The sequence below is a fragment of the Microtus oregoni genome, unplaced genomic scaffold (assembly GCF_018167655.1).
Source record: "Microtus oregoni isolate MIOR12 unplaced genomic scaffold, Mior012 000029F_ref0000214, whole genome shotgun sequence".
NCBI lineage: Eukaryota > Metazoa > Chordata > Mammalia > Rodentia > Cricetidae > Microtus > Microtus oregoni.
In genome coordinates this window covers 4279837-4290790 of record NW_024543088.1, presented here as the reverse complement: position 1 = coordinate 4290790, position 10954 = coordinate 4279837, and the positions used below count along the sequence as shown (strand labels likewise).

The 10954-nt window shown below is 43.7% G+C and overlaps 1 protein-coding gene across 2 annotated transcripts; it reads left to right on the top strand.

Moving 5' to 3' along the window:
* Positions 1-14: 14 nt before the first annotated feature.
* Aimp2 (aminoacyl tRNA synthetase complex interacting multifunctional protein 2) lies at positions 15-10905 on the top strand. Of its 2 annotated transcripts, none has more exons than XM_041677826.1 (4): positions 15-271; positions 6922-7128; positions 8881-9112; positions 10465-10905. In XM_041677826.1, exons 1-4 carry the CDS (start codon positions 137-139, stop codon positions 10851-10853), a joined length of 963 nt encoding a protein of 320 aa, XP_041533760.1. In that variant the 5' UTR covers positions 15-136; the 3' UTR covers positions 10854-10905. The 2 variants fall into 2 exon arrangements, with proteins under 2 accessions (XP_041533760.1, XP_041533761.1); XM_041677827.1 differs by having other exon boundaries at positions 20-151.
* The last annotated feature ends 49 nt before the right edge of the window (positions 10906-10954 follow it).

Here is a 10954-nt window from a genome sequence, read left to right as displayed (position 1 = left end):
AAGGCTCACGGACTTCATTTTTCCGGAGCGCCAGCAGCAGGGGCAGAAAGAAGGTGGCTACTGTCTGAGGTGGCCTTGGGCGGCCTCGGAGCGTTTGTGTCCCTCGCCCGCTACCTTCCTTCCTTTGGTTCCCACCATGCCGATGTACCAGGTAAAGTCCTATCATGGAGGCAGCGCACCTCTGCGTGTAGAGCTTCCAACCTGCATGTACCGGCTCCCCAACGTGCACAGCAAGACCGCCAGCCCCGCCACCGACGCGGGCCACGTGCAGGTAGGAGCGTGCGGCCCCGGCCTAGTGCGCAGGCGCTCAGCGCGCCGCGCCCTGTCCCAGTCCTTGTCCAGCCTAGTGCGCCGGCGCTGCGGTGCTGTGGGTCCCTTCTTAGGCTGGGTCAGTGCTACTGTAGGTTCCTGTCGCGATGGCCAGCCACATTGAAAAGCGAGCAACACCAAAAATGATCCTTCCGAGGAATTGACAGAGCGATCCCAGGGACACCATAACTCAGTGTAACAATTTTAATGACCCATCCTTCCCATTGCAACTTTTCCCTCAGAGGTCCTGACATTTGCTGTAGTTGGGTGTTGGTTTTCGCGATTAGGTTGTCGAGTATGTATCCCCAAGCTCTGTAATCTTGATGCACTGGACGCAGATCGCATGTGTTCTCTTGTCTGGCATGCTGTACAAGAGTTTCAGTCTTTTTTGTTGCAACAACGAAAGTGATAGTGTTTCTTTACGCTGCCTGGCCGCACTCCACCTGTTTATCTGCCCTGCCCCCACCCATGGGCACTGGTATTTATAGACTGGTATAAATAGGCGGTAGAGGAATTCCTGGTCTAGTGGGCAGGACTTTCTTCCACTTTACCTGGATAAATGGTTTTCTAAAGTGGTTATACCGGTTTATGCTGTCACTAGCAGGATAATGTAGGCATCCTAATGTAGTTTTAATTTGGGTTTCTCCAATTTCTAAGTAAGTTGAGGTCCTTTTTCATGTTTCCTGGTGGGGTGGCGGGGTTGGGACAGAAACGGGCCTTTGAACAGGGCTGTCTGGACTCCTGTAGCCAAAGATGGCCTTCAGCCCCTTCTTTGGCCTCCACCTCCCAAGTGCTGGGATTAGAAGGATGTACCTCTTTGCCTAATTCAAAGTGATGATCTTACCATGTTTATTTTATCACTACTTTTTGATCTCTTTTCTAAAGACTTATTCAAATTCTCTACTCTTAATGATGACACACAGCCCAAATTTCCAGCAGGCAGAAATTCTGGCATTCTGGACAGATGTGTGCTGTTGTGGTCCACTTTCTTGTTACTGTCATCCTTTATTTTAGCTAGCCTGGAAGAGAAGCGGTTAACCCCAAACCTAGTGATCTTAGCAGCTAACTGCAGAGCTATGAAAATAGCAGCAGACATGGTTCAGCGGCCCTTCAACTAGAGACTGTCATAGAGGCATGCTCAAATGCACCTCCGGCCGTGTATTCCCGGGGAACGACAAAGAACCCAGGGTAGGGTTGTCACGTCATTCACCCACATAGGTCTGTCTGTCTGTGCTGGAAATGGAATCCAGGCCTTTGCCTATGATAAGTGAGTACTACCAGTGAGCTACATCTCCAGCCCTGCCTAGTCTAAGTCTGCCTTACTTCCTTTAAACTTTGACAAGTGTCTTTCCTGGGAAGCTCTGAACAAACATCTATTTGCCTCAGGGCAGAAGTGAAAAACAGACCAAAAGAATTCCACCAAAAGTCTAGCTTGGTGAGTCCTGAGTTTAATCACAGTTATTTATGGGCAGTACAAGCAGCGACACCACTATAGAAAACACGCCCAGCAAATATTAATTGCTTGTATATCTTCAGGGGAGGGTGTTCCTGCTCAGCCTCACAAGCCCTCTGCCCCTTCCATGCTAGTGAACCCAGTCTTATGAGGATACCATGGGGTATGGGGCCCCTCTGACTGCAAGATGACAAGAGTATGTCGTGCTCAGCTTCATGAACATCTCTGAACTGTGATTTAGATGACACACTTCCTGCTGCAGGACCAACTCCTCCAGCAGAGGAGAACAACATGAATGGACAAGTAATTAGAAATCAGAACCACACAAAGAATTGACTGCTTTACATAAAATGAAGCCAGTGGATACTAGATCACAATTACTCTCAGCATTGGAGGTAGTGATGAGGTGTAAAGGTGAAATACTCAGATCCTGAGTATTTCGGTGTTACTCAGGAGAACCTAGATCAAGCTGGACTAGAATTCAGAAATCACAGTCCTGTTAGATTCACAGTTTCTACCTCAGTCTTCAGTGAGTGCTGATTCAATTTTGGATCTAGTAGCTGCTAATTTGGCCCTGGTGGGATAATTCCTATTGCTGTTTTTAAAAATAAGTAAGACTGCGCACTCGTGCACATACCCCTCTCCTCCCCCCCCACACACAGCTACAAGCTTTTAAAGGAGATTTGAGTGCTGAGCATGGGGCATGGCACCACTACTACCCAACATTTGGGAGATTGTGTTTAAGGTCATGTGGTTCTTTCTCTCTGTCACTCTCTACGCTCTCTCCATATATATATGTATATATATATGTGTGTGTGTGTGTGTGTCTATGCACAGAAATACATGCAAACACAACACCCATACTCATAAAAATAATAAATCTTAAAAAAGTGAGTTCCTTTCTCCCCTTAATTTGTATAAATTATTTTCTGTTTTTTACATATCATTTCTTTGTTCATTCAGGCATGGTCTTTGGGGGTATTCTGGGAATATGTGGTTGAGACAGCATTTCATATAATCCATGCTAGCCTTAAACTTGTTTTGTAACAGTTAAGGCTGTCCTTAAACTCCTCATCTTTCTGCCACAACCTCCCAGATGTTGAAATTACAGGTGTGCATCACTATGGCTGTTATTAAGAATAAAGGATTCTGACTACAATGAGAAGCTCACCTGAGTCCAGAAGTTCAAGGCCATCCTGGAAAGCACAGAGCAAAAACCCTTCTATTTTAAAAAAGTTGTTTGTTTGGGTTTTTTGTTGTTGTTGTTTCTTTTAGGCGTGGTGGTGCACACCTGTAATCCTAGCTCACTGGAAACTGAAACAGGATTGTGAATTCCAGGCCAGTTCAGTCTGGAAACCCTGTCTTAAAGTGGGGAAGAAAAAAAAAAAAAAGGACTAGGGGAGGAATAATGTTTTGTTTTTATTTTCTTACCTAAATAACTGAAATAGGAAATCAACTATTTCTTTAAGATTAATTTTATTCTTATTTATGTGCATGTGTGTATGTCTGAATGAATGAATGCTATGTGTATAGTACCTGCAGAAGCCAGAAGAGGGTGCCAGATCTCTTAGACCTGGAGTTACTAACAGTCAGTGATGAGCTTCCTGATGTAGGTGCTGGGAACCAAACAACCCTTTGGAAGAGCAACAAGTACTCCTAACTGGTGAGACATCTTTCCAGCCCCCAAATAGGACCATTTTAGTCGTGGTCAGTCTTGTTTCTTCATTGTTATAGAGCATTGTGCAGGACCCTTTGGCCTGGAGGAAAGGAGTTGGTTTTGTTCTTTCAGAGAGTCTTAATTTTTATTATTTAAATCCATTTATTTTGGTGGGGAGGAGTGTGCCTACTATGGCATTCATGTGGAGGTCACTGGACAGCTGGTTCTCTTTCTACCATGTGGGTCTGGGAGATAGAACTCAAATTTCAGGATTGCCAGCCAGCACCTTATATACTGAGCCATCCTACTGGTCTGTTGCAAATTAGCTCAATATGGGAAATTACCAGGCCAGGTTAAGGATAACAATTATATTTTTAATTGTTATAATGGGAAAACTCAAGCCACAAGAATGGGAAACCCGACTTGCTCTGTCTGGTGCCCAGCGAGAGCGCACACCTGGTCCCTCTCTGTTTTTCTTCCTGGGTTCCAGGTAGCCATGCCTTAACTGGGTGTGATTGTTTAACAGAGCTTCTCCATCATCTCCCCCTTTTGTCTAAACAAGATCGATCCAAACCCAATACAACTATATACAATAGGAACAGATAGCAAATATAAAATTACAAACAATAAACAATATTAAGCAAGGAATGTGTAACGAAAGTTTTACTAAACATTCTATTTCAAGAAGTCTAAATCTTACCTTGAAATTAAGCTTGGCTAAATTATGAGGAAGGTAACTACAACTATCTAATCTTCAACCCCATTGAAGATCTGAGAAGGGAAACAATATTACTTGAGTAAACAGGAAGTGCAATCGAGAAACTTCCAAAATGTGCAACAAATGACAGAGACAACTGGCTACCTGGGCAGTCACCCAAAGTCTCATTTGCAATGTTGAAGCAACCAACTTTGGCTAGGGCCTAATGTAACTGACATACCATTTTCAAAGGCAAGAAACTTTTCAAAACTATCTTACCCTGTCTTGGTAGGATATGACAGTCCTGTTTTTTCCATTTACGGATACTCTGTATCTCTGTCAGTGGTTGAGGTATGGGCATTTCTTTGCCCAAAGGCCAGTTCTGCCAAGAAGAAAACAAGCTCCCAGTGGAGTGTCTTTGGTGCTCAACATTCTCTCGGGAATAGATCAGTGTTGCCAGGAGTGATTGTGTCTCACCACCACAGAACTCTAAGTTAAATTAAATGCTATTTTCTACAGTTCTTTGAAGAGGTTGAAGATTATCTATCTATACAGAATATAATCTCTATGTATCTAAAGAACCTGATTAATCTAACTATAAATATGACAAACATAGATGACTATTGATCTGCAATTCCTGATACCTATCTAACTTAAAGACTAAGACAATAAACAACTGTGCAATAAATGAGGACAATAACCTCCAAATGTAAACAATGTATAAGTATCTTGATCAGAGGTAGAAATGTACACTGCAATATGGTAAATATATATATCAATACATAAACAATGTTTTAAACAGAGGTAGAAGCATATGTGCATACAATATTCAATATAATTTAACTTTGTATCAACATACAAGAATCTATACCAATGTAATTATCCATAAACAACTCACAAATACCAATCTATTATCCCATCATCCAATTCCCCCCCCCCTTTTTTTTCAAAAAGATCGCTGAGCTTATAAAATTACTCCCCCAACTCTCAACTGTATACCAATTATAATCAACCCCTAAATGATGTCCCTAAGCCTTGTGGAAAACTTGTTTTTAAAATTTATTTATTTATTTTAGTTTTTCGAGACAGGGTTTCTCTGTGGTTTTGGAGCCTGTCCTGGAACTAGCTCTTGTAGACCAGGCTGGTTTCGAACTCACAGAGATCCGCCTGCCTCTGCCTCCCGAGTGCTGGGATTAAAGGCGTGCGCCACCACCGCCCGGCCTCCTTGTGGAAAACTTAAAGCATTATTTATATAGACATATACAGACATATATATTCAGTGAAAGGTATGATAAAGACAAAAATAGATATGAAGAAAAGTAAAGATCTTTTCTAAATTCTTTTTCTGTCCCATATCATGGCTCCTGATATGAGACAGAAACTCCAGGGTTTTCTCTTAACAACAGGCTTGGAATTAGAGAGGGACCAAGCCAGAGTCCAACTTCAAAACCAGCTCTATATGAATATATAGCTCTCTCTCTCTCTCTCTCTCTCTCTCTCTCTATATATATATATATATATATATATATATATATATACACACACACACACACACACACACACACACATAAATATATATTTGGAATATTTTTACTTATGGAACCTATTCGATTTTCTTGCTGATCCTTATTGGATAGTAATTTTTTCCATCTGTCAGTATTCAAACATGCAGGGACCCTTGAATTTTTTAAAGATGAGTGTTTTCCTGCGGATATAAGAACAGAACCCTGCCCCCATCCTATATGTTTTTCTTACCCCTGTATGATTATCATCATTGTGGATGAGCTACCATTTCTCCTTTCCAAGAGGTTTTTCCTCTTCAAACCGAACCTTTATTAATTTTGATGGTATCTGCAATTTTTATTCTCTTGTGGAAATAAGAGCAAAACCCCTTCCCCAACGCAGCACATCTCCTGGCTTCCATTACAAGGTCAGCGCATCCTTGAAATACACCAGTTGATTTAATTCAGCAGACTTTTCCATTATCCAATGTCTTTCTGCTGCTGTTGTCCCTTTCTCATTAGCGTTAAGAAAATTCAAGATTAATAAGGCATTATGTAATCTATTTCTGGGGGCATTTTGTACCCCTTTCTGTTTGTTTTGATCTTTCTATGACTGCTTGACCTGTAGGATTGTGTGGTATACCTGTAACATGCTTAATATTATAATAGGCGAAAAACCGTTTCATTTTCCTAGAGACATAAGCTGGGCCATTATCTGTCTTTATTTGTGCAGGTATACTCATGATGGCCATAACTTCTAATAGATGTGTGATTACTGAATCAGCAGCCTTTTCTGAGCTTAAAACAGCTGCCCACTGAAAACCTGAATAAGTGTCAATGGTGTGGTATACATATTTTAATTTGCAAAGTGGAACACATCCGTCTGCCAGATTTCATTCCTTTGAGTACCCTTTGGGATAGTCCCTGCAGGTAGCGGTGTTTGGTTATAGAAAGAGCAAGTAGGGCATCTCTTTATAATCAATCTTCTTAGCTTGTTGCCATATAATAGAAAAGTCTTTCTTTAAACCTTTGCTATTGATGTGATTTTTTTTATGAAATTCAGAGGCCTGCAATACGCTTCCAATAATAATTGATCAATTTGTGCATTACCTTGTGCTAGAGCCGTATGGATCGGATGTGTGTTTTGTACATAGGATAAAGCCTATTCCTGATCTGTCACTGGTCCCATGGTGTGTTTTTAGAAGGTGGAAGTTTGATTGGCAAAGTAAAAGCTAAGTGATCTAATTTAAGGTGAACTCTATAATGTGAGAGGAAGTGGCCACTGAGATGTTGGCTTCTTTAGGAAACATCGGAGCCATCTTTGCAAGCCCTTGAATCCCGCCAAGATGATATTTTAAAGCGCCTGTATGAGTTGAAGGCAGCAGTTGATGGCCTTTCAAAGATGATTCACACTCCAGATGCGGACTTGGATGTAACCAACATCCTGCAAGCTGATGAGCCCACGCCTTTAACCACAAATGCACTGGACTTGAATTTGGTGCTTGGAAAGGTAAGAAACCAGATGTCTATGGTTCCAGTAGCTTGGCATTCTAGTTTTCAGAGGTGATGCAGAGTTTGTTTCCTTTATTCTTCCTCTGAATGACTGCATCTAGAGCTGGGTAGTGGCTCACTCCTGTGATCCCAGCACTTGGGGGCTGGGCTAAGAGGGTCACAAATTACAGACTACAGGGACCCTGTTTCAAAAAAATAAATAAAACGAACGATTATATCTGGATCAAAGGTCAGATTTACAGAGTGAAGAGTGAAGTAATCTCCAAAGCCTCTTCTTATGGTGAGGGGTGGACAGGAGAGGATGGGGAAGGGAGTTGGGAGCCCCAGTTTCCTGTAGTCCCAACTGTGTCAGCAACCTCTCAGCCCTGGAAGGGGAGGGCATCTCAGCTAATTCTAGATGCCACTTGGCGGAGGAGAGGTCTCCTCAACTCTAGCTGAGAAAATGCCCTGGCCACACAGATAAAAATCTCACCACCCGTCAAAACTCTTTGCTACAAGCCAGTTCCAGTCTTGCACTTCAAATGTACGTCGTGTAAGTTTGCTGTATTAAGAGTAAGCTGTGGGGGCTGGAGAGATGGGGCAGCATTGACTGTGTTACTACTACAAAAAATAAATGATCTCCACTTACCTGGGGGATCAGTCCATGTGCAAGGCTGTTCCGTTTGTTCATAAATGATGGTGGAGTCGTCCAGGATCCTGCACTAGTAATCTCATTGGAAAGACCTAAAAAGCCTAAGTGTCATGTAGTGACTCTCCAGGGCTTTAGTTAACCGTGAAGCCCCTGCCTTAGCTCTCATATGTCCTGCTTACTTTCATTCACTGAGGAAGCAACTGAGACCTGACCAGGCCCCCAGAGAGCTAGAGTATCCAAGGTGAGTCAGGAAACACGCACAACCAGGGTGCCGACTTCTTAATGTGCTGGAAGGCTTTTCAGCACACACGGTGCTCAGGATGAAGTCATGCCTCTGAACAGGTAGCCTACGTCCCACACTTTCTGGTGCCTTTGTGTGTATGTGCAGGTTCATGTGCACCGTGTGTAAGTGCATGTGAAGGCCAGAGAACAAGCTGAAATATTTTCTCAGGCAATGCTCTTTTGTTTTGAGACAGGATCTCACTGACCCAGGGCTCACCAAATAGCCTGGAGCCAATTCTGGGACTAAAGCACAATTTGCACCTGGGTTTTGAAGAATGAACTCAAGTCCTTGTGTTTTAAGGCAAGCAGTTTACAGACTGAGCTATCTTCCCATTTGTTGTTTTTGAGGTTTTTTGGTTTTTTTTTCTTTTCTTTTTATGAGATAGGTTCTCATGTGGCTCAGGCTGGCCCCAGACCCTTTATAGCCGAATGTTTCAAATTCCTGATCCTCTTACCCCTTAGAAAGTGAATTACAGGCTTGTGTCCAGCTGTATTTCCTGCTGAGCTCAGTGGCTTTGGATAACCTGCTTGCCTCCCCAGGACTCAAGTTTTTCCAGCTGTAAGAGGGGTCACAGCAGCATCTTTAAGTAGGAGTTGAATCAATTAGACCCAGGAAAGTTCTTGGGGGAGCACCTGGTCCATTTGTACACACAGAGGGCACTTTTGTTTCAAGCTAGGTTTTTCTGTATAGCCCTGGCTGTTCTAGAGCTATATGTAGACCAGGCTGGCCTCACCCACCGGCCTGGCCTCCGCCTCCAAAGTGCTAGGATTAAAGGTGTGTGCCACCATACCGGGCTGGATGGCTTGTTTGCTTCAGTGTTTTTGTCTCTCCCTCAGGATTACGGGGCACTGAAAGATATCGTGATCAATGCAAACCCAGCCTCCCCACCCCTCTCCCTGCTTGTGCTGCACAGACTGCTCTGTGAGCGATACAGGGTCCTGTCCACGGTGCACACGCATTCGTCAGTCAAGAATGTACCCGAGAATCTTCTCAAGTGCTTCGGGGAGCAGGCTAGAAAACAGCCCCGCCATGAATATCAGCTGGGCTTCACTTTGATTTGGAAGAACGGTAAATAGTGGGCCTGGGTTGAACTTACTTGTGCTGCAAAGGGGTGGGACAGTCCACAGCACTGACTACAGCTGTTTGTTGTTGAGTGAAATCCTCTCCAAGTTTAGCAGGCAATTTAAGAAGGAGGTAAGAATTGGCACCAGAGTGCCAACCCTCTGGAGAGGTTGTGGTTTCTCAGTGAGATAATTACAGGGGAACTGAGCCTTGGAGGAAGGGGTTCTCCTGTGCAGCCTGACAAAGCAAGAGAGTAGTGGCTATCCCCACTGGTCATGACACTCTAAAAACTCATTCAGGGAACACTAACAGTATCTTTGTTTGGCCTGCGAGGCAGTAGGGGATCATTTATTCATCATCCAAAACACATTAATGCCATCCATCCAGTGATACCTGTTGAGAAAGTAGCCTAAGCTAGCTTCAAATCTAGTCTTTGGTTTTCTTGTCTCATCTTCCAAAGAGAGAGAATTACGGACACATGCCACTATGCCTGGCCATCCGGTAGCACCTTAATAACCTTCAGCTTCACATTCAAAGGAGAGATCCTTGCCTGGACAATGGAACATCTGGTTCCTGGTTGGAAGCCTCCAAGTTTAATGTCAAGGAGTTGGAATAGATGGTTTAATAGCTTGATGACCATTATAAACAAAATAGCAAAAAGGAAAGGGCTACTTGGTTACTTCTAAATTCTCTTAAAACATACCTGTGTGTGCGTGTGGTTGCAGGGGAACATGCTTGTAGAGGTCAGGGACAAGTGCAGAAGTTGACCTGTAGAAGTTATACCTTCTGCTGAAAGTACTGGGGGCTGTGATAAGTGCTGGACATGGGGGCAGATGCCTTTACCCACTGAGTCATCTCACTAGCCCTCAGTTACTTTTTTGTTTGTTTGTTTGTTTTGGTTTTTCGAGACAGGGTTTCTCTGTGGCTGTGGAGCCTGTCCTGGAACGAGCTCTGTAGACCAGGCTAGTCTCGAACTCACAGAGATCTGCCTTCATCTGCCTCCCGAATGCTGGGATTAAAGGCGTGCGCCACCATCGCCCGGCCCTCAGTTACTTTTTTAAGGAAATAGTTGCATTTAAAGACTCTTGAAAGCCTAGTGTGGTTGAGTACACTTTTAATTTCAGCACTTGAGGCAGAGGCAGGTGGGTCTCTAAGTCCAGGCTAGCGTGATCTACCTAACAAGCTCCAGGGCAGCCAAGGATACACAGTTGAGACCCTATCTCAAAAACAACAAAAATTAACTAAAAGCTAAAGGTTCTTGAAAATTGTCTTGCCATCAATTCATGAATGAATTCTCCCTTTCACATAGCACAAGGCTGTCACTTTGACTCTACATGGTGCTTTTTTTTCCTTTCCAGTGACCAAGACACAGATGAAGTTCAGCGTACAGACAATGTGCCCCATCGAAGGAGAAGGGAACATTGCACGTTTCTTGTTCTCTCTGTTTGGCCAGAAGCATAATACTGTCACCTCAACCCTCATCGACAGCTGGGTGGACATTGCCATGTTTCAGCTGAAAGAAGGGAGCAGTAAAGAGAAGGCAGCCGTTTTCCGCTCTATGAACTCTGCTCTGGGGAAGAGCCCGTGGCTTGTTGGGAACGAGCTCACCGTGGCAGATGTGGTGCTGTGGTCAGTGCTCCAGCAGACTGGGGGTGGCAGCGGGGCAGCACCAGCCAATGTGCAGCGGTGGTTGAAGTCCTGTGGGAACCTGGGCCCCTTCAGCACTGCCCTCCAGCTCCTTAAGTAAATTCTAGCAGCTTGTCTTGCAGATTTCAATAAAAGAATGATACGGCTTCAAACTGATTGTCAGGAGAGGGACTTGTACTAGAATCACAGTCTTTTCACTAA